This window comes from Salvelinus namaycush, chromosome 26, assembly GCF_016432855.1.
Source record: "Salvelinus namaycush isolate Seneca chromosome 26, SaNama_1.0, whole genome shotgun sequence".
NCBI lineage: Eukaryota > Metazoa > Chordata > Actinopteri > Salmoniformes > Salmonidae > Salvelinus > Salvelinus namaycush.
This window is the reverse complement of record NC_052332.1, coordinates 34,263,346-34,290,951: the sequence shown is the minus strand read 5'-3', so window position 1 is coordinate 34,290,951 and position 27,606 is coordinate 34,263,346. Positions and strand designations below refer to the sequence as shown.

Below are 27,606 nucleotides of genomic sequence, written 5' to 3'. Positions count from 1 at the left end.
CCTCCATTTGGCAAACCTGACCATAATTCTATCCTCCTGATTCCTGCTTATGATTAAAAATTAAAGCAGGAAGCACCAGTGACTAGATCAATAAAAAAGTGGTCAGATGAAGCAGATGCTAAGCTACAGGACTGTTTTGCTAGCACAGACTGGAATATGTTCCAGGATTCTTCCGATGGCATTGAGGAGTACACCACATCAGTCACTTGCTTCATCAAGTCACTGGCTTCATCGATGACGTCGTCCCCACAGTGAATATACGTACATATCCCAACCAGAAGCCATGGATTACAGGCAACATCTGCACTGAACTAAAGGGTAGTGCTGCCGCTTTCAAGGAGCGGGACTCTAACCCGGAAGCTTATAAAAAATCCGGCTATGCCCTCCGATGAACCATCAAACAGGCAAAGCATCAATACAGGACTAAGTTCGAATCGTACTACACTGGCTCCGACGCTCGTCAGATGTGGCAGGACTTGCAAACTATTACAGACTCTAAAGGGAAGCACAGCTGAGAGCTGCCCCGTGACTCAAGCCTACCAGATGAGCTAAATTACTTCTATGCTCGCTTCGAGCCAAGTAATACTGAAACATGCATGAGAGCATCAGCTGTTCTGGACAACTGTGTGATCATGCTCTCTGCAGCCGGTGTGAGTAAGACCTTTAAACAGGTCAACATTCACAAGGCCGCAGGGCCAGACGGATTACCAGGACGTGTACTCCGAGCATGCTCTGACCAACTGGCAAGTGACTTCACTGACATTTTAAACCTCTCCCTGTCTGAGTCTGTAATACCAACATGTTTCAAGCAGACCACCATAGTCCCTGTGCCCATAAGGTAACCTACCTAAATGACTACCGACCCGTAGCACTCACGTCTGTAGCCATGAAGCCGTCTGTAGCCGTCTGTAGCCACCCCTCAGGGGTGCATGTTCAGTCCTCTCCTGTACTCCCTGTTCACTCATGACTGCACGGCCAGGCATGACTCCAACACCATCATTAAGTTTGCCAATGACACAACAGTGACACCCTATAGGGAGGAGGTCAGAGACCTAACTGTGTGGTGCAAGGACAACAACCTCTCCCTCAACGGGATCAAGACAAAGGAGATGATTGTAGGACTACAGTAAAAGGAGGACCGAGCACACCCCATTCTCATCGACAGAGCTGTAGTGGAGCAGGTATGAGAGCTTCAAGTTCCATGGCGTCCACATCAACAAACTAACATGGTCCAAGCACACCAAGACAGTCGTGAAGAGGGCACAACAAAACCTATTCCCCCTCAGGAGACTGAAAAGATTTGGCATGGGTCCTCAGATCCTCAAAAGGTTCTACAGCTGTACCATCGAGAGCATCCTGACGGGTTGCATCACTGCCTGGTATGGCAACTGCTCGGCCCTGACCGCAAGGCACTACAGAGGGTAGTACGTACGGCCCAGTACATCACTGGGGCCAAGCTTCCTGCCATCCAGGACCTCTATACCAGGCGATGTCAGAGGAAGGCCCTAAAAATTGTCAAAGACTCCAGCCACCCTAGTCATAGACTATTCTCTCTGCTACCGCATGGCAAGCGGTACCGGAGCGCCAAGTCTAGGTCCAAGAGGCTGCTGAACAGATTCTACCCCCAAGCCATAAGACTCCCGAACATGTAATCAAATGGCTATCCAGACTATTTGCATTACCCCCCCCTTTTACGCCGATGCTACTCTCTGTTATTATCACTGTAACAACTCTGCCTACATGTACATATTACCTCAATTACTTCGACTAACCGGTGACTCCGCACACTGACTCTATACCGATACCCCCTGTATATAGCCTTTCTATTGTTATTTTACTGCTGCTCTTTAATTATTTGTTTGCTTAATTATTTGCTTTTTTTTTAGTTATTTTTCTTAAAACTGTATTGTTGGTTAAGGGCTTGTTAGTGAGCATTTCACTTTATGGTCTACACCTGTTGTATTCGGCACCTGAAAAATACAATTTTATTTTATTTTCATTTTGACCAGTTCTTTTAGCGGACAAGGTCTCATAAAGAGCTTGCGTTAGATAAATGTCACAGGACCATGTGTGTCACCAGAGTGGGGGCCTGACTCCTGACATCCAAAAAGCTTCCCTTTACTCTTAAACAGCCCTCTCCTTTGTGGCTTTGAGGACAACTCTCTAATTCAGCAATATTGAGGAAATATTCATTATTCATAGCTTTCTAATTGTGTTTTGTTTTTACATGGGGAGCAGGACATTTGAGGAGGGTGGAGGAAGTGACTCCATAGATTTGGAGGATATACAACACATTCCAGATAGATTCCTTTCCTATATTCTCCATTTAGATGTTGGTTTGGTTTCACTTAAACATTACAATGCCACAGGTATCTGCCAAAATAATGGAAATACTTGAGTAAATGAGGAATACAAAGTGTATTGAAAGCAGGTGATTCCACACAGGTGTGGTTCACGAGTTAATTAAGCAATTAACATCCCATCATGCTTAGGGTCATGTAAACAAATTCTGGGCAGGCCATTATTTTGTGTATCAGTCACCAGATCTCAACCCAATTGAACACTTATGGGAGATTCTGGAGCGGTGTCTGAGACAGCGTTTTGAACCACCATCACCAAAACACCAAATGATGGAATTTCTCGTGAAAGAATGGTGTTGCTTCCCTCCAGTAGAGTTCCAGACACTTGTAGACTCTACTATGCCAAGGTGCACTGAAGCTGTTCTGGCCCAACGCCCAATTAAGACACTTTATGTTGGTGTATCCTTTACTCTGGCAGTTACCTGTACATCAATCTACCCATTGCAACAACTCCACACTATCTCTACATAGAACCTTCAAGTACAACAACTCCACACTATCTCTACATAGAACCTTCAAGTACAACAACTCCACACTATCTCTACATAGAACCTTCAAGTACAACAACTCCACACTATCTCTACATAGAACCTTCAAGTACAACAACTCCACACTATCTCTACATAGAACCTTCAAGTACAACAGCTCCACACTATCTCTACATAGAACCTTCAAGTACCACACTCTTGCATGAGGAACACTAATTAGGGCCCCCTGCCCTACTCACCAAAACTTTGGTTCCTACCCTGTCACTACCACTGTTGTTTGTATTGGGTATCTATGCTAGAGCAACAGGAAACATCTGAATGAAACACACCATTTCCTCCTTCTGCTTTAATGATTTGTATTTCTCGCCCAATATTTTTTTTGAATTATAGCATCCAATGATATGAAAAGGGAACAAATTTGAAAGATTTACCGGACATTTTCATACTTCACCCGCTGTTTTAGGGGGAAAAAACATGCAAAGACAAGTAGACAAACATCAGAACTGTAAATGTTTACACAAATACATGCATTCGTTTTTATTCACAAAACCAGTCCAATTTTCTAAATGAATACAAACATCGCTGTTGTTTTTAAAAGATGTAGCTACCAGCAACATAATTTTAAAAAATTAACAAATAAAAAGTACAAATAAATTCATGTTTCAGTGCGTTCAAATGGGTAGACTCAGAACAAGTGCCTCCTAGTGATGTCGCCCTCTGTCCTCCTCATGCCAGACACAGTCGCTAGGGCCACAGGAACGTAAGGCTGCCAGTTTCACTAAATAAAAAGCTTGGAAATACAGGTGAGGAAAACACGGTTGGTTGGTTGGTTGGTTGGTTGGTTGGTTGGTTGGTTGGTTGGTTGGTTGGTTGGTTGGTTGGTTGGTTGGTTGGTTGGTTGGTTGGTTGGGGAGATTCCAGTGAGTTCTCTGGAGGTTAGCATCCTCCTGCTAAAGAGTCCCCTAGACTTCTGCCCCATAGGATGAGAGTTGCTTTTTCATTTGAATCAGAAATATGGATTTTTACATTTTGAAACATTTCCTTTTTCTTTTAAAAGACAACCATTGATCCGTTTCAAACTATATTCTTGCAACAATATAAATCATAAAATAGACAAGGGTTTAGATAAGAACAATGGTGCTAAATTACAATAGTGCCTGCCATTAGCCACTAGTTTTAAAATATAGCCATAAATGTACATTCTCTACACAAGTACTGTATCTTTCCACACGTGAACAACATTAACACCAAACACAGACATGTGTTGATTGTCCAACACTCAGTCAGTCATTTCTGTTTGGCAATGAACAGTTCCATGTCTGAGACAGAAAAGACCTGCTGGAAACAGGACAAAATGTACCAAAATGGGAACATAGAAAAGGGAATGAATGAAAGTTGCCATAGATTATTTTCTTTATATTTAATTTTTGGTTCAAGGAATAATTAGGTGCATCCATTACTCAGTTGATTATTTTGTATCATTCCTGTTTCATAATTTTTTAAACATCTTTTTATTTGATGTTTGTTTGTTTTCTTGTCAGCCTGTGTCCATGCCCGATACAATCGAAGCGAGAGTTGGCATTGCACTTGATCGCAGAGCTTTGGGTTTGTGTAGGTAGGGGTTAGAGTGGAGGAGGGTCAGAGTCTTACTGGAACCACCGGAATGCTGCTCCTGTAGGAAGCATCACCTTCTTAGAGAAAAAAAAAGACGAAGAGAGAGAAGAGAGAAGGAGAGGGTTAGTGGACGCAGCTTGGAGAAGATAACACATCCCTAGACCCATTCTAAACTGCAACGTCTGCAGTTTCTCTCTCTCTCCTCTCTCTCTGGACATTTTTCTCCCCCAGTCTAATTATTGAATAGATTCAGACAACAACATGCTCATCAAATCTCCACATCAAACACATTAACAGACACCATCACCCTCCCTCCCTGCCCACTCCTCCTCTCTCTCTCTCTCTCTCTCTCTCTCTCTCTCTCTCTCTCTCTCTCTCCCTGTCTCTCTCTCTCTCTCTGTCTCTCTCTCTCTCTCTCTCTCTCTCTGGCCTGCAAGCACTATCATGGAAATCACTGCATCCCACACAGACATATCCCCCGCCATCCCGTACCCCTCGCTCTGGCCGTCAACAGCCATGGCCCTGGCTCCATACGAAACCTGATATGGCACATTTATTATTTAGTCACCACGCAGTCACGTCCATCTCCCATGACACCACAGCGCTCTCACTGGTGACACTGCTCTCTCTGTTCCTCCCTCACTCTTCTCTCAGAGTGGGATCTCTAGCTCTGATTGCATTGCACTAGGCAGGGCAGGCACCAAAGCAATGCAGCTGCAGGGGTTGAGTGGTCGCCTGCCAGTCATAAGATAGAGGACGCTGGGGCTCAAGCTCGGCTCAGCCCTCGGAGCTGCAGCACGGCTGGCGTTCTGAGAAGCACAACTCTACTGCGGCACAGAATCTCACATGTTAGCTAGCACTGCCTGGAGCCAGTCAGGGGCAGCTCGAAAAACACTCACACACCCACACACACACTCACTTCCTCACACACACTTACATACACGGAAATACATAAAATAGCACAAGAACAATATACTTATCACACTGATAAACCACAAAGCTGATGCTACAGCTAGCTTTGTGTTTTATCAGTCGATGTCAATGTAGTAACTTAAAATAAATCACAGACTACACAAAACAATTCAGAATACGGGGAAAATAGTATTTGAAAAAGAAAAGGAGAGTCGCACACTCTAGGACCTCAGATACAATCATTTTATAACCTACATTTCGACACTCAAGCTGTCTTCATCAGGGTATAGAAAGAGAGAGGGCGAGGAGGAAGAGAGAAAGAGTAAGGGGGAGGAGAGAAAGAGAGACACAAGAAAGAGAGAGGGGGTGGAAAGAAAGAGAGAGGAGGAGGACAGAAAGAGAGAAGGGGAGGACAAGGAGAGAAATAAAATAGTATTTAACATAATCAACTTTTCTCTTCTGTCATATCATTTTCAATTTGGAATATTCACAACACTAAAAAAGCAAGGAGGTCAAGGTGGTGCAAGGGCCATAAGCACCTCACTAATGACCTTTCACCTATGACACTCAGGCACCTAGACGCTAAGCTCAATACCTTTTTCATTGTGAACTCACCAGTGACTTATTAAAGGAAAAACAATCTGAGCCAACACCTGTGACCTCCATTCTGCATAAACATGATTGTTTGTCACGTCTGGCTAAAGGGGAAGGGGCTCCCAAGGTCACGATCCTTTCCAGGCATCCATTTCAATGTCCACCATCTCAATCTCTGTTTATTGATTTTACTATGAATATGTTGCTGTTACGTTCCTCAATAGACGTTGCATTTAGCCTACACTTCCCCAACCCAGGGGCCTGCTAGCCTTGCTCTAGCATGGTTAGCAGAACATTTCGTACTCTGAAATGTGGCTCCAGTATCTAATTTGCTATCTTATTTGTTCTGACATAGTGTGACTCTGTTAGGGACAGCTGATCCAGGACCAGCCCATAGGGGAACATTCTCTTTAGAGCAGAGCATTAGGCTAAATACTCCCATCAATCACTTCCCATTGGACAGCCCCAGGTCCACTGGTAACAAGAACCCTTTCACCTGTGACTGTGATGTCAAGTCTCCCCTCCCATCTCATAGGTTGGCTAAGAGAGTTAATAACTCCACTGCTGTCTGTCTGTCTGTGTCTGTATGTCTGTGTCTGTATTTCTGTGTCTGTATTTCTGTATGTCTGTCTGACTGTACTTGTCTGTCCTACTCCTACTAGTTTCTGTGTCTGCCTGGCAACATGCCTACTGATCAGTATGTCTCTGTGTCAGTCTGCATGCCTATGTGTCTCTGCGTCAGTCTGCATGCCTGTGTGTCTCTGTGTCAGTCTGCATGCCTGTGTGTCTCTGTGTCAGTCTGCATGCCTGTGTGTCTCTGTGTCAGTCTGCATGCCTGTGTGTGTCTGTGTCAGTCTGCATGCCTGTGTGTCTCTGTGTCAGTCTGCATGCCTGTGTGTCTCTGTGTCAGTCTGCATGCCTGTGTGTCTCTGTGTCAGTCTGCATGCCTGTGTGTGTCTGTGTCAGTCTGCATGTCTGTGTGAGGGGGTAACAACACTCAGTGAAAGCTCTCTGGCTCAGTGTCTGCATGCATCAAACTGGCCATGTCATGTCACCACACATTTAATACCTGTAGTGGGTCGGCTGGATCTGTCCTCTCACCATGATGCCTCAACACAGACAGACAGACAGACAGAACAGACAGACGGAACAGACAGAAAGGACGGACAGAAAGAACAGACAGACAGACAGAACAGACATACAGAACAGACAGATCAGACAGAACAGACATACAGAACAGACAGAACAGACAAGACAGAACAGACAGAAAGACAGAACAGACAGAACAGGTTTTAACAAATAAACTAACACATATCCACAAAACCAAACCAAACCAAGGCAGACCAGAGTACAGAAACACACTAGCATTAAAAGAAACACATAACCAAACAAATATAAACTCAAGTTGACATAAAACCTATACTTCTCTCTCTCACCGACAGAGCAAACACCAACCGTGAGACTGAGACTAGTGGTGAAAACTCAGACATGTAGCAGAAAGGAAGTGTATCTCGTGGGCTTTATTTATTTCCCTTCAAACGTAGCGTTCCAAAAATAAATCCAGACATCTCCAGCCAGCGAGGTGTGAAGTGGCAAAGGCCTCGACTCGCTAAGGCCTCGGCATTGCTAAGGCCTCGGCATTGCTAAGGCCTCGGCACGCTAAGGCCTCAGCACTCTAACGCCTCGGCACGCTAAGGCCTCGGCACTCTAACGCCTCGGCACTCTAACGCCTCGGCACGCTAAGGCCTCGATACGCTAAGGCCTCGGCACTCTAACGCCTCGGCACGCTAAGGCCTCGGCACTCTAACGCCTCGGCACGCTAAGGCCTCGGCACGCTAAGGCCTCGGCACTCTAACGCCTCGGCACGCTAAGGCCTCGGCACGCTAACGCCTCGGCACTCTAACGCCTCGGCACGCTAAGGCCTCGGCACTCTAACGCCTCGGCACTCTAACGCCTCGGCACTCTAAGGCCTCGGCACTCTAACGCCTCGGCACTCTAACGCCTCGGCACGCTTAGGCCTCGGCACTCTAACGCCTCGGCACTCTAACGCCTCGGCACGCTTAGGCCTCGGCACTCTAACGCCTCGGCACTCTAACGCCTCGGCACGCTAAGGCCTCGGCACGCTAACGCCTCGGCACTCTAACGCCTCGGCACGCTTAGGCCTCGGCACTCTAACGCCTCGGCACTCTAACGCCTCGGCACGCTAAGGCCTCGGCACTCTAACGCCTCGGCACTCTAACGCCTCGGCACTCTAAGGCCTCGGCACGCTAACGCCTCGGCACTCTAACGCCTCGGCACGCTTAGGCCTCGGCACTCTAACGCCTCGGCACTCTAACGCCTCGGCACTCTAAGGCCTCGGCACGCTAACGCCTCGGCACTCTAACGCCTCGGCACGCTTAGGCCTCGGCACTCTAACGCCTCGGCACTCTAACGCCTCGGCACGCTAAGGCCTCGGCACTCTAAGGCCTCGGCACTCTAACGCCTCGGCACTCTAACGCCTCGGCACGCTAAGGCCTCGGCACTCTAACGCCTCGGCACTCTAACGCCTCGGCACTCTAACGCCTCGGCACTCTAAGGCCTCGGCACTCTAACGCCTCGGCACTCTAAGGCCTCGGCACGCTAAGGCCTCGGCACTCTAACGCCTCGGCACTCTAACGCCTCGGCACGCTAACGCCTCGGCACTCTAACGCCTCGGCACTCTAACGCCTCGGCACTCTAAGGCCTCGGCACTCTAAGGCCTCGGCACTCTAACGCCTCGGCACTCTAAGGCCTCGGCACGCTAACGCCTCGGCACTCTAACGCCTCGGCACGCTAAGGCCTCGGCACTCTAACGCCTCGGCACTCTAACGCCTCGGCACTCTAAGGCCTCGGCACGCTAAGGCCTCGGCACTCTAAGGCCTCGGCACTCTAACGCCTCGGCACGCTAAGGCCTCGGCACGCTAAGGCCTCGGCACTCTAAGGCCTCGGCACTCTAAGGCCTCGGCACTCTAACGCCTCGGCGCGCTAAGGCCTCGGCGCGCTTAGGCCTCGGCACTCTAACGCCTCGGCACGCTAAGGCCTCGGCACTCTAACGCCTCGGCACGCTAACGCCTCGGCACTCTAACGCCTCGGCACGCTAAGGCCTCGGCACGCTAAGGCCTCGGCACTCTAACGCCTCGGCACGCTAAGGCCTCGGCACGCTAACGCCTCGGCACGCTAAGGCCTCGGCACTCTAAGGCCTCGGCACTCTAAGGCCTCGGCACTCTAAGGCCTCGGCACTCTAACGCCTCGGCACGCTAAGGCCTCGGCACGCTAACGCCTCGGCACTCTAAGGCCTCGGCATTCTAAGGCCTCGGCACGCTAAGGCCTCGGCACTCTAACGCCTCGGCACGCTAAGGCCTCGGCACGCTAAGGCCTCGGCACTCTAACGCCTCGGCACTCTAACGCCTCGGCACGCTAAGGCCTCGGCACGCTAAGGCCTCGGCACTCTAAGGCCCCGGCACTCTAAGGCCTCGGCACTCTAACGCCTCGGCACGCTAAGGCCTCGGCGCGCTTAGGCCTCGGCACTCTAACGCCTCGGCACGCTAAGGCCTCGGCACGCTAAGGCCTCGGCACGCTAACGCCTCGGCACGCTAAGGCCTCGGCACGCTAAGGCCTCGGCACGCTAAGGCCTCGGCACGCTAACGCCTCGGCACGCTAAGGCCTCGGCACTCTAACGCCTCGGCACTCTAACGCCTCGGCACGCTAAGGCCTCGGCACGCTAAGGCCTCGGCACTCTAACGCCTCGGCACGCTAAGGCCTCGGCACTCTAAGGCCTCGGCACTCTAAGGCCTCGGCACTCTAACGCCTCGGCACTCTAAGGCCTCGGCACTCTAAGGCCTCGGCACTCTAAGGCCTCGGCACTCTAACGCCTCGGCACGCTAAGGCCTCGGCACTCTAACGCCTCGGCACGCTAAGGCCTCGGCACTCTAAGGCCTCGGCACTCTAACGCCTCGGCACGCTAAGGCCTCGGCACGCTAACGCCTCGGCACTCTAACGCCTCGGCACGCTAAGGCCTCGGCACTCTAACGCCTCGGCACTCTAACGCCTCGGCACTCTAACGCCTCGGCACGCTAAGGCCTCGGCACTCTAACGCCTCGGCACTCTAACGCCTCGGCACTCTAAGGCCTCGGCACTCTAACGCCTCGGCACTCTAAGGCCTCGGCACGCTAAGGCCTCGGCACTCTAAGGCCTCGGCACGCTAACGCCTCGGCACTCTAACGCCTCGGCACGCTAAGGCCTCGGCACGCTAACGCCTCGGCACTCTAACGCCTCGGCACGCTAAGGCCTCGGCACTCTAACGCCTCGGCACGCTAAGGCCTCGGCACGCTAAGGCCTCGGCACTCTAAGGCCTCGGCACTCTAAGGCCTCGGCACTCTAACGCCTCGGCACTCTAACGCCTCGGCACTCTAACGCCTCGGCACGCTAAGGCCTCGGCACGCTAACGCCTCGGCACTCTAACGCCTCGGCACTCTAAGGCCTCGGCACTCTAAGGCCTCGGCACGCTAAGGCCTCGGCACTCTAAGGCCTCGGCACTCTAAGGCCTCGGCACTCTAAGGCCTCGGCACTCTAACGCCTCGGCACGCTAAGGCCTCGGCACGCTAACGCCTCGGCACTCTAAGGCCTCGGCACTCTAAGGCCTCGGCACGCTAAGGCCTCGGCACTCTAAGGCCTCGGCACTCTAACGCCTCGGCACGCTAAGGCCTCGGCACGCTAAGGCCTCGGCACTCTAAGGCCTCGGCACTCTAAGGCCTCGGCACTCTAACGCCTCGGCGCGCTAAGGCCTCGGCGCGCTTAGGCCTCGGCACTCTAACGCCTCGGCACGCTAAGGCCTCGGCACTCTAACGCCTCGGCACGCTAAGGCCTCGGCACGCTAACGCCTCGGCACTCTAAGGCCTCGGCACTCTAAGGCCTCGGCACGCTAAGGCCTCGGCACTCTAAGGCCTCGGCACTCTAACGCCTCGGCACGCTAAGGCCTCGGCACGCTAAGGCCTCGGCACTCTAAGGCCTCGGCACTCTAAGGCCTCGGCACTCTAACGCCTCGGCGCGCTAAGGCCTCGGCGCGCTTAGGCCTCGGCACTCTAACGCCTCGGCACGCTAAGGCCTCGGCACTCTAACGCCTCGGCACGCTAACGCCTCGGCACACTAACGCCTCGGCACGCTAAGGCCTCGGCACGCTAAGGTCTCGGCACTCTAACGCCTCGGCACGCTAAGGCCTCGGCACGCTAACGCCTCGGCACGCTAAGGCCTCGGCACTCTAAGGCCTCGGCACTCTAAGGCCTCGGCACTCTAAGGCCTCGGCACTCTAACGCCTCGGCACGCTAAGGCCTCGGCACGCTAACGCCTCGGCACTCTAAGGCCTCGGCACTCTAAGGCCTCGGCACGCTAAGGCCTCGGCACTCTAACGCCTCGGCACGCTAAGGCCTCGGCACGCTAAGGCCTCGGCACTCTAACGCCTCGGCACTCTAACGCCTCGGCACGCTAAGGCCTCGGCACGCTAAGGCCTCGGCACTCTAAGGCCCCGGCACTCTAAGGCCTCGGCACTCTAACGCCTCGGCACGCTAAGGCCTCGGCGCGCTTAGGCCTCGGCACTCTAACGCCTCGGCACGCTAAGGCCTCGGCACGCTAAGGCCTCGGCACGCTAACGCCTCGGCACGCTAAGGCCTCGGCACGCTAAGGCCTCGGCACGCTAAGGCCTCGGCACGCTAACGCCTCGGCACGCTAAGGCCTCGGCACGCTAAGGCCTCGGCACGCTAACGCCTCGGCACGCTAAGGCCTCGGCACTCTAACGCCTCGGCACTCTAACGCCTCGGCACGCTAAGGCCTCGGCACGCTAAGGCCTCGGCACTCTAACGCCTCGGCACGCTAAGGCCTCGGCACTCTAAGGCCTCGGCACTCTAAGGCCTCGGCACTCTAACGCCTCGGCACTCTAAGGCCTCGGCACTCTAAGGCCTCGGCACTCTAAGGCCTCGGCACTCTAACGCCTCGGCACGCTAAGGCCTCGGCACTCTAACGCCTCGGCACGCTAAGGCCTCGGCACTCTAACGCCTCGGCACTCTAACGCCTCGGCACGCTAAGGCCTCGGCACGCTAAGGCCTCGGCACGCTAAGGCCTCGGCACTCTAACGCCTCGGCACGCTAAGGCCTCGGCACGCTAAGGCCTCGGCACTCTAACGCCTCGGCACGCTAAGGCCTCGGCACTCTAAGGCCTCGGCACTCTAACGCCTCGGCACGCTAAGGCCTCGGCACTCTAAGGCCTCGGCACTCTAACGCCTCGGCACGCTAAGGCCTCGGCACTCTAACGCCTCGGCACTCTAACGCCTCGGCACACTAAGGCCTCGGCACACTAAGGCCTCGGCACTCTAACGCCTCGGCACACTAAGGCCTCGGCACGCTTAGGCCTCGGCACGCTAAGGCCTCGGCACTCTAACGCCTCGGCACTCTAACGCCTCGGCACGCTAAGGCCTCGGCACGCTAAGGCCTCGGCACTCTAACGCCTCGGCACGCTAAGGCCTCGGCACTCTAACGCCTCGGCACGCTAAGGCCTCGGCACTCTAACGCCTCGGCACGCTAAGGCCTCGGCACTCTAACGCCTCGGCACTCTAACGCCTCGGCACACTAAGGCCTCGGCACACTAAGGCCTCGGCACTCTAACGCCTCGGCACACTAAGGCCTCGGCACGCTTAGGCCTCGGCACGCTAAGGCCTCGGCACTCTAACGCCTCGGCACTCTAACGCCTCGGCACGCTAAGGCCTCGGCACGCTAAGGCCTCGGCACTCTAACGCCTCGGCACGCTAAGGCCTCGGCACTCTAACGCCTCGGCACGCTAAGGCCTCGGCACGCTAAGGCCTCGGCACTCTAACGCCTCGGCACGCTAAGGCCTCGGCACTCTAACGCCTCGGCACGCTAAGGCCTCGGCACTCTAAGGCCTCGGCACGCTAAGGCCTCGGCACTCTAACGCCTCGGCACGCTAAGGCCTCGGCACGCTAAGGCCTCGGCACGCTAAGGCCTCGGCACTCTAAGGCCTCGGCACTATAACGCCTCGGCACTCTAACGCCTCGGCACGCTAAGGCCTCGGCACGCTAAGGCCTCGGCACGCTAAGGCCTCGGCACTCTAACGCCTCGGCACTCTAAGGCCTCGGCACTCTAACGCCTCGGCACGCTAAGGCCTCGGCACTCTAACGCCTCGGCACGCTAAGGCCTCGGCACTCTAACGCCTCGGCACGCTAAGGCCTCGGCACGCTAAGGCCTCGGCACTCTAAGGCCTCGGCACTCTAAGGCCTCGGCACTCTAACGCCTCGGCACTCTAACGCCTCGGCACTCTAACGCCTCGGCACGCTAAGGCCTCGGCACGCTAACGCCTCGGCACTCTAACGCCTCGGCACTCTAAGGCCTCGGCACGCTAAGGCCTCGGCACGCTAAGGCCTCGGCACGCTAAGGCCTCGGCACGCTAACGCCTCGGCACGCTAAGGCCTCGGCACGCTAAGGCCTCGGCACGCTAACGCCTCGGCACGCTAAGGCCTCGGCACTCTAACGCCTCGGCACTCTAACGCCTCGGCACGCTAAGGCCTCGGCACTCTAACGCCTCGGCACGCTAAGGCCTCGGCACTCTAAGGCCTCGGCACGCTAAGGCCTCGGCACTCTAACGCCTCGGCACGCTAAGGCCTCGGCACGCTAAGGCCTCGGCACGCTAAGGCCTCGGCACTCTAAGGCCTCGGCACTATAACGCCTCGGCACTCTAACGCCTCGGCACGCTAAGGCCTCGGCACGCTAAGGCCTCGGCACTCTAAGGCCTCGGCACTCTAAGGCCTCGGCACTCTAACGCCTCGGCACTCTAACGCCTCGGCACTCTAACGCCTCGGCACGCTAAGGCCTCGGCACGCTAACGCCTCGGCACTCTAACGCCTCGGCACTCTAAGGCCTCGGCACGCTAAGGCCTCGGCACTCTAAGGCCTCGGCACTCTAAGGCCTCGGCACTCTAAGGCCTCGGCACTCTAACGCCTCGGCACGCTAAGGCCTCGGCACGCTAACGCCTCGGCACTCTAAGGCCTCGGCACTCTAAGGCCTCGGCACGCTAAGGCCTCGGCACTCTAAGGCCTCGGCACTCTAACGCCTCGGCACGCTAAGGCCTCGGCACGCTAAGGCCTCGGCACGCTAAGGCCTCGGCACTCTAAGGCCTCGGCACTATAACGCCTCGGCACGCTAAGGCCTCGGCACGCTAAGGCCTCGGCACTCTAACGCCTCGGCACTCTAACGCCTCGGCACTCTAAGGCCTCGGCACTCTAACGCCTCGGCACGCTAAGGCCTCGGCACTCTAACGCCTCGGCACGCTAAGGCCTCGGCACTCTAACGCCTCGGCACGCTAAGGCCTCGGCACGCTAAGGCCTCGGCACTCTAAGGCCTCGGCACTCTAAGGCCTCGGCACTCTAACGCCTCGGCACTCTAACGCCTCGGCACTCTAACGCCTCGGCACGCTAAGGCCTCGGCACGCTAACGCCTCGGCACTCTAACGCCTCGGCACTCTAAGGCCTCGGCACTCTAAGGCCTCGGCACGCTAAGGCCTCGGCACTCTAAGGCCTCGGCACTCTAAGGCCTCGGCACTCTAAGGCCTCGGCACTCTAACGCCTCGGCACGCTAAGGCCTCGGCACGCTAAGGCCTCGGCACTCTAACGCCTCGGCACGCTAAGGCCTCGGCACGCTAAGGCCTCGGCACGCTAAGGCCTCGGCACTCTAAGGCCTCGGCACTATAACGCCTCGGCACTCTAACGCCTCGACACGCTAAGGCCTCGGCACGCTAAGGCCTCGGCACGCTAAGGCCTCGGCACTCTAACGCCTCGGCACTCTAAGGCCTCGGCACTCTAACGCCTCGGCACGCTAAGGCCTCGGCACTCTAACGCCTCGGCACGCTAAGGCCTCGGCACTCTAACGCCTCGGCACGCTAAGGCCTCGGCACGCTAAGGCCTCGGCACTCTAAGGCCTCGGCACTCTAAGGCCTCGGCACTCTAACGCCTCGGCACTCTAACGCCTCGGCACTCTAACGCCTCGGCACGCTAAGGCCTCGGCACGCTAACGCCTCGGCACTCTAACGCCTCGGCACTCTAAGGCCTCGGCACGCTAAGGCCTCGGCACTCTAAGGCCTCGGCACTCTAAGGCCTCGGCACTCTAAGGCCTCGGCACTCTAACGCCTCGGCACGCTAAGGCCTCGGCACGCTAACGCCTCGGCACTCTAAGGCCTCGGCACTCTAAGGCCTCGGCACGCTAAGGCCTCGGCACTCTAAGGCCTCGGCACGCTAAGGCCTCGGCACGCTAAGGCCTCGGCACGCTAAGGCCTCGGCACTCTAAGGCCTCGGCACTATAACGCCTCGGCACGCTAAGGCCTCGGCACGCTAAGGCCTCGGCACTCTAACGCCTCGGCACTCTAACGCCTCGGCACTCTAAGGCCTCGGCACTCTAACGCCTCGGCACGCTAAGGCCTCGGCACTCTAACGCCTCGGCACGCTAAGGCCTCGGCACTCTAACGCCTCGGCACGCTAAGGCCTCGGCACGCTAAGGCCTCGGCACTCTAAGGCCTCGGCACTCTAAGGCCTCGGCACTCTAACGCCTCGGCACTCTAACGCCTCGGCACTCTAACGCCTCGGCACGCTAAGGCCTCGGCACGCTAACGCCTCGGCACTCTAACGCCTCGGCACTCTAAGGCCTCGGCACTCTAAGGCCTCGGCACGCTAAGGCCTCGGCACTCTAAGGCCTCGGCACTCTAAGGCCTCGGCACTCTAAGGCCTCGGCACTCTAACGCCTCGGCACGCTAAGGCCTCGGCACGCTAACGCCTCGGCACTCTAAGGCCTCGGCACTCTAAGGCCTCGGCACGCTAAGGCCTCGGCACTCTAAGGCCTCGGCACTCTAACGCCTCGGCACGCTAAGGCCTCGGCACGCTAAGGCCTCGGCACTCTAAGGCCTCGGCACTCTAAGGCCTCGGCACTCTAACGCCTCGGCGCGCTAAGGCCTCGGCGCGCTTAGGCCTCGGCACTCTAACGCCTCGGCACGCTAAGGCCTCGGCACTCTAACGCCTCGGCACGCTAACGCCTCGGCACTCTAACGCCTCGGCACGCTAAGGCCTCGGCACGCTAAGGCCTCGGCACTCTAACGCCTCGGCACGCTAAGGCCTCGGCACGCTAACGCCTCGGCACGCTAAGGCCTCGGCACGCTAAGGCCTCGGCACTCTAAGGCCTCGGCACTCTAACGCCTCGGCACGCTAAGGCCTCGGCACGCTAACGCCTCGGCACTCTAAGGCCTCGGCACTCTAAGGCCTCGGCACGCTAAGGCCTCGGCACTCTAACGCCTCGGCACGCTAAGGCCTCGGCACGCTAAGGCCTCGGCACTCTAACGCCTCGGCACTCTAACGCCTCGGCACCCTAAGGCCTCGGCACGCTAAGGCCTCGGCACTCTAAGGCCCCGGCACTCTAAGGCCTCGGCACTCTAACGCCTCGGCGCGCTAAGGCCTCGGCGCGCTTAGGCCTCGGCACTCTAACGCCTCGGCACGCTAAGGCCTCGGCACTCTAACGCCTCGGCACGCTAACGCCTCGGCACTCTAACGCCTCGGCACGCTAAGGCCTCGGCACGCTAAGGCCTCGGCACGCTAAGGCCTCGGCACTCTAACGCCTCGGCACGCTAAGGCCTCGGCACGCTAAGGCCTCGGCACGCTAACGCCTCGGCACGCTAAGGCCTCGGCACGCTAAGGCCTCGGCACGCTAAGGCCTCGGCACGCTAACGCCTCGGCACGCTAAGGCCTCGGCACTCTAACGCCTCGGCACTCTAACGCCTCGGCACGCTAAGGCCTCGGCACGCTAAGGCCTCGGCACTCTAACGCCTCGGCACGCTAAGGCCTCGGCACTCTAAGGCCTCGGCACTCTAAGGCCTCGGCACTCTAACGCCTCGGCACTCTAAGGCCTCGGCACTCTAAGGCCTCGGCACTCTAACGCCTCGGCACGCTAAGGCCTCGGCACTCTAACGCCTCGGCACTCTAACGCCTCGGCACTCTAACGCCTCGGCACTCTAACGCCTCGGCACGCTAAGGCCTCGGCACGCTAAGGCCTCGGCACGCTAAGGCCTCGGCACTCTAACGCCTCGGCACGCTAAGGCCTCGGCACGCTAAGGCCTCGGCACTCTAACGCCTCGGCACGCTAAGGCCTCGGCACTCTAAGGCCTCGGCACGCTAAGGCCTCGGCACTCTAACGCCTCGGCACGCTAAGGCCTCGGCACTCTAAGGCCTCGGCACTCTAACGCCTCGGCACGCTAAGGCCTCGGCACTCTAACGCCTCGGCACTCTAACGCCTCGGCACACTAAGGCCTCGGCACACTAAGGCCTCGGCACTCTAACGCCTCGGCACACTAAGGCCTCGGCACGCTTAGGCCTCGGCACGCTAAGGCCTCGGCACTCTAACGCCTCGGCACTCTAACGCCTCGGCACGCTAAGGCCTCGGCACGCTAAGGCCTCGGCACTCTAACGCCTCGGCACGCTAAGGCCTCGGCACTCTAACGCCTCGGCACGCTAAGGCCTCGGCACGCTAAGGCCTCGGCACTCTAACGCCTCGGCACGCTAAGGCCTCGGCACTCTAACGCCTCGGCACGCTAAGGCCTCGGCACTCTAAGGCCTCGGCACGCTAAGGCCTCGGCACTCTAACGCCTCGGCACGCTAAGGCCTCGGCACTCTAACGCCTCGGCACGCTAAGGCCTCGGCACGCTAAGGCCTCGGCACGCTAAGGCCTCGGCACTCTAAGGCCTCGGCACTATAACGCCTCGGCACTCTAACGCCTCGGCACGCTAAGGCCTCGGCACGCTAAGGCCTCGGCACGCTAAGGCCTCGGCACTCTAACGCCTCGGCACTCTAACGCCTCGGCACTCTAACGCCTCGGCACTCTAAGGCCTCGGCACTCTAACGCCTCGGCACGCTAAGGCCTCGGCACTCTAACGCCTCGGCACGCTAAGGCCTCGGCACTCTAACGCCTCTGCACGCTAAGGCCTCGGCACTCTAAGGCCTCGGCACTCTAAGGCCTCGGCACTCTAACGCCTCGGCACGCTAAGGCCTCGGCACGCTTAGGCCTCGGCACTCTAAGGCCTCGGCACTCTAACGCCTCGGCACTCTAAGGCCTCGGCACTCTAACGCCTCGGCACGCTAAGGCCTCGGCACGCTTAGGCCTCGGCACACTAAGGCCTCGGCACGCTAACGCCTCGGCACTCTAACGCCTCGGCACTCTAAGGCCTCGGCACTCTAACGCCTCGGCACTCTAACGCCTCGGCACGCTAACGCCTCGGCACTCTAAGGCCTCGGCACTCTAACGCCTCGGCACTCTAAGGCCTCGGCACGCTAACGCCTCGGCACGCTAACGCCTCGGCACTCTAAGGCCTCGGCACTCTAACGCCTCGGCACACTAAGGCCTCGGCACTCTAACGCCTCGGCACTCTAACGCCTCGGCACGCTAACGCCTCGGCACTCTAACGCCTCGGCACTCTAAGGCCTCGGCACGCTAACGCCTCGGCACTCTAAGGCCTCGGCACTCTAAGGCCTCGGCACGCTAACGCCTCGGCACGCTAAGGCCTCGGCACTCTAACGCCTCGGCACTCTAACGCCTCGGCACGCTAAGGCCTCGGCACTCTAAGGCCTCGGCACTCTAAGGCCTCGGCACTCTAACGCCTCGGCACTCTAAGGCCTCGGCACTCTAACGCCTCGGCACGCTAAGGCCTCGGCACTCTAACGCCTCGGCACTCTAACGCCTCGGCACGCTAACGCCTCGGCACTCTAACGCCTCGGCACTCTAACGCCTCGGCACTCTAACGCCTCGGCACGCTAAGGCCTCGGCACTCTAAGGCCTCGGCACTCTAAGGCCTCGGCACTCTAAGGCCTCGGCACTCTAACGCCTCGGCACTCTAACGCCTCGGCACGCTAAGGCCTCGGCACTCTAAGGCCTCGGCACTCTAAGGCCTCGGCACTCTAAGGCCTCGGCACTCTAACGCCTCGGCACTCTAACGCCTCGGCACTCTAAGGCCTCGGCACTCTAACGCCTCGGCACTCTAACGCCTCGGCACTCTAACGCCTCGGCACGCTAAGGCCTCGGCACTCTAAGGCCTCGGCACTCTAAGGCCTCGGCACTCTAAGGCCTCGGCACTCTAAGGCCTCGGCACTCTAACGCCTCGGCACTCTAACGCCTCGGCACTCTAACGCCTCGGCACGCTAAGGCCTCGGCACTCTAAGGCCTCGGCACGCTAAGGCCTCGGCACTCTAAGGCCTCGGCACTCTAAGGCCTCGGCACTCTAAGGCCTCGGCACTCTAAGGCCTCGGCACTCTAAGGCCTCGGCACTCTAAGGCCTCGGCACTCTAACGCCTCGGCACTCTAAGGCCTCGGCACTCTAACGCCTCGGCACTCTAACGCCTCGGCACTCTAACGCCTCGGCACGCTAAGGCCTCGGCACTCTAAGGCCTCGGCACTCTAAGGCCTCGGCACTCTAAGGCCTCGGCACTCTAAGGCCTCGGCACTCTAAGGCCTCGGCACTCTAAGGCCTCGGCACTCTAAGGCCTCGGCACTCTAACGCCTCGGCACTCTAACGCCTCGGCACTCTAACGCCTCGGCACGCTAAGGCCTCGGCACTCTAAGGCCTCGGCACTCTAAGGCCTCGGCACTCTAAGGCCTCGGCACTCTAACGCCTCGGCACGCTAAGGCCTCGGCACTCTAACGCCTCGGCACTCTAACGCCTCGGCACGCTAACGCCTCGGCACTCTAACGCCTCGGCACTCTAAGGCCTCGGCACTCTAACGCCTCGGCACTCTAAGGCCTCGGCACTCTAACGCCTCGGCACTCTAAGGCCTCGGCACTCTAAGGCCTCGGCACTCTAACGCCTCGGCACGCTAACGCCTCGGCACTCTAACGCCTCGGCACTCTAAGGCCTCGGCACTCTAAGGCCTCGGCACTCTAAGGCCTCGGCACTCTAACGCCTCGGCACTCTAAGGCCTCGGCACGCTAAGGCCTCGGCACGCTTAGGCCTCGGCACTCTAACGCCTCGGCACGCTAAGGCCTCGGCACGCTTAGGCCTCGGCACTCTAACGCCTCGGCACTCTAAGGCCTCGGCACTCTAACGCCTCGGCACGCTAAGGCCTCGGCACTCTAACGCCTCGGCACGCTAAGGCCTCGGCACGCTGAGGCCCCGGCACGCTAAGGCCTCGGCACGCCACCTCCCCGTACTCTATTTTTACGGCCATCTTTAGGCTGCCATGAGGTTTCCATGGAAACCATCGTCAAAGAACAGAGCCACCGGCCTCTCTTTCTATTCTCAGATACACACACCACATAGGACCGCATCAACTTCAAATAATATACACTAACAATATACACTAACAATAAACAGACTAACAATTACAAATGTGTCATAAAGGAATCATAAATATGTTATCAAAGCATTGATTAAAAACAACCAGTTTTTTCCCTGATTTCGGGCGTCTGAAGAGGTTTTAAAACGAACCAAGCATCAAAATACTTATTGAATCACATGACACATCTTTACAACACAACACACACTCACACACTATAAGCACTAAGTGATCTCCATCCATTAGCATCCCTGTTAGACAGTGGACTGCGTGCACGTGAGATGTGACTCTCTGGGGCTGTTTCTAGACCCCAGCTCAAGCTAACAGCAGATGACAGACTGTGGTATGCTGCTTACGAGCCGGATCGAATGACCATGATCCTCCATTTTGTTCCAGGTGCTGCCCAGGTGCCCCTGAACCTGTCCTAACCTCAGTGACCAAGAAGGCTGAGGGGGGTTGGGCAATTTAACCATTTCATAATGCTGGGAAACAGTTAACAGAACATAAAACAGAGTAACTTAGATAACACAATCTGTACTGTTTACAGTGTGGTAATACTTGATAGGGAAATATGGATTCATAGTACAAGCAATGTTATTTTCTGTAGAGTCTGAAAGAACACCCTCCATCGGCAGTATGGATGGCAGTCCTCTCAGACAAGCGCCAATAAATTATAAACGTGAACACACAAATCTGTAAGATCAATGTAGGATACATGGGCATATATCAGATGTGTTATTGCACACAATATGTCTTCTGTCATTATTCTCACCTTTGACCTGGTGTTATGACATCACTCTGACTGACTGACTCTGCAAGACTCTTCTCTGACCTCTTGACCTGTTGCTCAAGGCTGATCCTAACACAGAACAGCTCTAGACAGCATTGGTCTGCTAGTGCAGATGAGGCACACCATTTACCCAATCTGAAGGAGAAGTCAACAGTTCATTTGAAGATAAACTATTCCAAAACATAAATGCTAAACAGGTGATTATTACATCAAAGTCCCGCGCTACGGCCATAATGTTGGTGTGTGACAAAACATAACAGCGACAAACAATCTGATTTCATTAGCTGCGTACAATCCTAAAACTATGTGACATCGATCAATTAGAAACTGAGATTAGTTTGTGTGATTCTTTCTTTTGGTTTGGGAGAACAAATGCAGACATTAACTTCATAGTAAAGGCTGCAGTCATTGTTGTTGATCTGATGCCGTGAAAGACTGGTGGTCACTGCTACCATGTGAACAGCAGCATACTGTCAATCAATAACATACAATAAGTCCTATTACCAACACACATTCACAAGCATCTGAGTACATCAGTGAAACCTTTCAGAGTAAGGTAGGAATGTTGACAGTGAAACCTTTCAGAGTAAGGTAGGAATGTTGACAGTGAAACCTTTCAGAGTAAGGTAGGAATGTTGACAGTGAAACCTTTCAGAGTAAGGTAGGAATGTTGACAGTGAAACCTTTCAGAGTAAGGTAGGAATGTTGACAGTGAAACCTTTCAGAGTAAGGTAGGAATGTTGACAGTGAAACCATGAGTTGACATCTAAAAATGGAATCCTGTCTTGATTACAAAAGTCACAACCAACTAACATGCGGGTCAAGCCTTGATTGATCTGTTGTTGCATGTCTGCTTGGAGCGTAACTCTTTACGACCAGATTACACAAACTGATCACCCCCTGTCTCATGAACGTGACTGTTGTAGCATTGCATAGTACATACAGCCATAGGGGATATTCAGGATGTATTCTACAGACTGTATTTTGGCCAAAATAGTCATTATCACAAGAAAGAATTTAAAATGTGTGATAATTAATTTGTGAACATGCGGACATTGTTAGAGAGCACACATGTCATGATCTGGACAGCATTGTCTACTAGCATAGCTCATATAACGTATGTCTGCATCCTTACAGGAAGAACAAGATGCTGAAAGACAGAAGACGGCAGAGCTTAATCATATCAACCTTGTATTTACATCTTAAAAAGCAACAATAAATGAATCTGACCATTTTTGATGTGACGGTCGCGTCCTTTGTATAATTAATGGAGATTAATTGCTTCACTCATCTTATTAACGGTAATTCATTATTGCATAAAGTCATCATGACAATTGAGGGTCATATAAATCACCTGATAACATCTATCTATCATGCCATGGCAATATACCAAAATATTGTCATGGATGTTATGTCATTTTGTCATAGCGTGTTTATCACATCTTTATACAGTACTGGCTTTAATTGTCAAATGAAGTGGTTTAAAAACAGAATGTAATATGCCACATGAACCTTACAGAGGAAAAGAGTCCTGTGCTACTGAGGTGACCCAGAAGACAAGTTTGGAGGCCATTTAGCCAAACGGGCGTGCCACAGGAGAAAGAGAGAGGGAGAGAGGGGGGCGCCTGTGCCACAATGACACCTGGTGCTGCAGATGACAGCCCCATGGCCAGATGGACCATGTCACACACATACACACACACATTCTGCCACAGCCATCAAATACCCACAAGCACACACAATTACACTACATATACAAATGTATGTGGACACCCCTTCAAATTAGTGGATTCGGCTATTTCAGCCACACCCGTTGCTGACCAGTGTATAAAATCGAGCACACAGCCATGCAATCTCTATAGACAAACATTGGAAGTAGAATGGCCTTACTGAAGAGCTCAGATGCCACCTTTCCAACAAGTCAGTTCGTCAAATTTCTGCCCTGCTAGAGCTGCCCCCATCAACTGTAAGTGTTGTTATTGTGAAGTGGAAACGTCTAGGAGCAACAACGGCTCAGCCGTGAAGTGGTAGGCCACACAAGCTCACAGAACGGGACCGCCGAGTGCTGAAGAGCGTAGTGCGTAAAAATCGTCTGTCCTCAGTTCCATTACTCACTACGAGTTCCAAACTGCCTCTGGAAGTAACGTCAGCACAATAACTGTTTCCATGGCCAAGCAGCCACACAGAAGCCTAAGATCACCATGCGCAATGCCAAGCGTCGGCTAGAGTGGTGTAAAGCTCGCCGCCATTGGACTCTGGAGCAGTGGAAACCTATTCGCTGGAGTGATAAATCACGGTTCACCATCTGGCAGTCCGACGGACTAATCTGGGTTTGGCAGATGCCAGGAGAACACTACCTGCCCCAATGCATAGTGCCAACTGTAAAGTTTGGGGGAGGAGGAATAATGGTCTGAGGCTGTTTTTCATATTTTGGGCTAGGCCCCTTAGTTCCAGTGAAGGGAAATCTTAACGCTACAGCATACAATGACATTCTAGACGATTCAGTGCTTCCAACATTGTGGAAACAGTTTGGGGAAGACCCTTTCCTGTTTCAGCATGACAATGCCCCTGTGCACAAAGTGAGGTCCATACAGAAATGGTTTGTTGAGATCGGTGTACAAGAACTTGATTGGCCTGCACAGAGCCCTCACCTCAACCCATCAAACATCTTTGGGATGAATTGGAACACTAACTGCGAGCCAGGCCTAATCGCCCAACATCAATGCCCGACCTTTATAATGCTCTTGTGGCTGAATGGAAGAAAGTCCCCGCAGCAATGTTCCAACGTCTAGTGGAAACCTTCCCAGAAGAGTGGAGGCTGTTGTAGCAGCAAAGGGGGGGAGGACCAACTCTATATTAATGCTCATGATTTTAGAATGAGTGGTTTGACGAGCAGGTGTCCACATACTTTTGGTCATGTAGTGTATGTTCTACCACACACATACTACCCATGAAAAACATATACACACAAACAGTATCACGCACTGCCACACTCTGTCAAACACACACTGTCAAACACACACCTATAAACACACAAACTCTCAAAATCCTAAACAGCCCATCAGACATGCTCTGTCACATCTCTCTCTCTTTCTATCTCCTCGTTCCTACTCGCACATACCCACAAGGCAATACTCATTTTGCAACATATGCACACAATCACACACACACACAATTGTGTGAACTGCTAAACACGCAATGACCCCCAATTAAAAAGGTCATTCCATCTGTTTTGTGAGGGGGTAAAATGAGAGCTGTGTATCATGGGTATGGACAGGGGGATGTTCATTCAGGACATGCGCTGCACTGCAGAGGACAGACTAAAGAGACCCCATGGTGCATTTCTACTCCTCCCCCTCCCCACCACCTGTCATTCCCTTGCCCAGCTTAAAGCCCTGCCCTACCAAAAAGCCCCTCCACACCCCTCTACTTAACCCTTCACTTTGGAGCTATATCCACACTGTGCAAAGAAATCAGAACAGTGCAACACTCCATACATACAAGTATAAAGTTTAGTTATGTGTTTGGTTAATGTACATTCCAAACACTCTTTCCATCCCTATGCCCCATCCTGCCTGACCCCTCTGTATCCCTCTGTGACCCTATGTGTCCCTCTGTGACCTTCTGTTTCTTTGTCCCTCTGTGACACTCTGAATCCCTCTGTGACCTTCTGTTCTTCTTTGTCCCTCTGTGACACTCTGAATCCCTCTGTGACCCTATGTGTCCCTCTGTGACCTTCTGTTCTTCTTTGTCACTCTGAGACACTCTGTATCCCTCTGTGTCCCTCTGTGACCTTCTCTGTCCCTCTTTGTCCCTCTGTGACACTCTGAATCCCTATGTGACCCTATGTGTCCCTCTGTGACCTTCTGTCCTTCTTTGTCCCTCTGTGACACTCTGAATCCCTCTGTGACCCTCTGTGTCCCTCTGTGACCCTCTGTGACCCTCTGTGTCCCTCTGTGACCCTCTGTGACCCTCTGTGTCCCTCTGTGACCCTCTGTGACCCTCTGTATCCCTCTGAGACACTTTGTATCCCTCTGTGACCCTATGTGTCCCTCTGTGACCTTCTGTTCTTCTTTGTCCCTCTGTGACACTCTGAATCCCTCTGTGACCCTCTGTATCCCTCTGAGACACTCTGTATCCCTCTGTGACCCTATGTGTCCCTCTGTGACCTTCTGTGTCCCTCTGTGACCCTCTGTGACCCTCTGTGACCCTCTGTGACCTTCTGTTCTTCTTTGTCCCTCTGTGACACTCTGAATCCCTCTGTGACCCTCTGTGTCCCTCTGAGACACTCTGTATCCCTCTGAGACACTCTGTATCCCTCTGAGACACTCTGTATCCCTCTGTGACCTTCTGTGTCCCTCTGTGACCCTCTGTGACCCTCTGTGACCCTCTGAGACACTCTGTATCCCTCTGAGACACTCTGTATCCCTCTGTGACCTTCTGTGTCCCTCTGTGACCCTCTGTGACCCTCTGTGACCCTCTGTATCCCTCTGAGACACTCTGTATCCATCTGTGACCTTCTGTATCCCTCTGTGACACTCTGAATCCCTCTGTGACCCTCTGAATCCCTCTGAGACACTCTGTATCCCTCTGAGACACTCTGTATCCCTCTGTGACCTTCTGTGTCCCTCTGTGACCCTCTGTGACCCTCTGTGACCCTCTGTGACCTTCTGTTCTTCTTTGTCCCTCTGTGACACTCTGAATCCCTCTGTGACCCTCTGTGACCCTCTGTGACCCTCTGTGACCTTCTGTTCTTCTTTGTCCCTCTGTGACACTCTGAATCCCTCTGTGACACTCTGAATCCCTCTGTGACCCTCTGTGTCCCTCTGTGTCCCTCTGTGACCCTCTGTATCCCTCTGAGACACTCTGTATCCCTCTGTGACCCTATGTGTCCCTCTGTGACCTTCTCTGTCCCTCTTTGTCCCTCTGTGACACTCTAAATCCCTCTGTGACCCTATGTGTCCCTCTGTGACCTTCTGTCCTTCTTTGTCCCTCTGTGACACTCTGAATCCCTCTGTGACCATCTGTGTCCCTCTGTGACCCTCTGTGTCCCTCTGTGACCCTCTGTGACCCTCTGTATCCCTCTGAGACACTCTGTATCCCTCTGTGACCTTCTGTGTCCCTCTGTGACCTTCTGTGTCCCTCTGTGACCCTCTGTGACCCTCTGTATCCCTATGTGACCTTCTGTGTCCCTCTGTGACCCTCTGTGTACCTCTGTGACTCTTTGTGACTCTTTGTGACCCTCTGTCACCCTGTGTCCCTCTGTGTCCCTCTATGTTCCTCTGTGACTCTCTGTGGCCCTCTGTGACATCTCCAGCTCTGTCTCCTCACTGAACTCTTACCTCCAGAGTGGCAGATGGTTTCTTTTTCAGCTCATCACATTTGCGGAACTTGCAGATCTGGTGGCCCGTTTTGCGGTTCCGGCAGCTGCTGCACGTCTCGCAGTTAATTCGCCGACGGCAGGGCTGGCACATGCCGCAGCGTTTCCGCTTCTTTTTGCCGGAGTTGATGGCGGAGGCCAGCTCGCTCTGCGCCGGGTACTCGGCCAGGCCGGCCATGTGCAGAGCGCTGTCGGCCAGGAACACGCCGGCCGGTGTCATGATAAACAGTCCCGGATTGAACGGGAAGCCGCCTCCCACACCGTACGGGAAGTCTGCAATACCGCCAATGGAGTCCGCAGCAGACGCACCCTCCAAGTCGTTTGCCCCTGAGATTGAATCGCTACCCCCCATCCCCATCCCCATGCCCCCCGGCAGCAGCATGTGCTCCATCCCAGCCCTCTTTAACAGCACCGCAGCCTGGGCAAAGTGCAGCAGGCCATTCTGTCCTTCCAGGACTTGCTCCAGGGTCCGGTCCAGCTTGGCTGCCGCCAGCGCTGAGACAGTGGGCTGGGGCTGTGGGGGCGGCTGGGGCTTGGCCGGGTGGCTCTTGGTCTCTCCATTGTGGTGTGTGTGTCCATTAGTGTTGGTGGGGCAGGCGGCTGTGTACTGGGAGAGGGTGCGGGACCTTTTAAGGCTCTTACTCAGAGGCTCACTGATGATGCCACTGCGGTTCCTGCGCTCGATGACAGGGACATCCTCACTGCAGCTGCTTCGCTCTAGGGCCTCGGCTGTCCGGTCTCGGCTTCCATCCGACCGTCCGCTAGACATGTTCCAGTACGTGCAGGGCTGGGGGGGCGGGCGGGAGGGGGAGCCGAGAGGTTCTCACAGTCTGTTCTGAGCCCAGGTGAGGTGGCGCCTCCCCGCTGTGGACGAATCGGACAGCCAATCACAGGCAGGCCTTAGAGCCCTTGTGCTCTGTCTAAACTTCAGCCCTCATCCACATCCTTCCACTGTCAACCTACAAACTGGCACAGGGAGAGAGAAGGGTCCTTCAATAACAGGCTCAGTGTTGGACCTAGACAGCATCTTAGTAAACAACAGACTCCGTTACATAAGACAGCTACTCTGCCATTCCTTTATGTTACCTGTTTAT

At 54.8% G+C, this 27,606-nt stretch overlaps 1 protein-coding gene across 1 annotated transcript in view; it reads right to left on the bottom strand.

Moving 5' to 3' along the window:
• Positions 1 to 3,267: 3,267 nt before the first annotated feature.
• LOC120021107 (CXXC-type zinc finger protein 5-like) overlaps positions 3,268 to 27,606 on the bottom strand; it is a 33,540-nt gene continuing 9,201 nt past the window's right edge. The window contains exons 2-3 of the mRNA XM_038964748.1: positions 26,475 to 27,478; positions 3,268 to 4,536 (exon numbers count right to left, since the gene is read on the bottom strand). Coding sequence (XP_038820676.1) covers positions 4,495 to 4,536; positions 26,475 to 27,281 — 849 coding nt within the window. The 5' untranslated portion in view covers positions 27,282 to 27,478 and the 3' untranslated portion in view covers positions 3,268 to 4,494. The remainder of the gene's footprint in view (positions 4,537 to 26,474; positions 27,479 to 27,606) is intronic.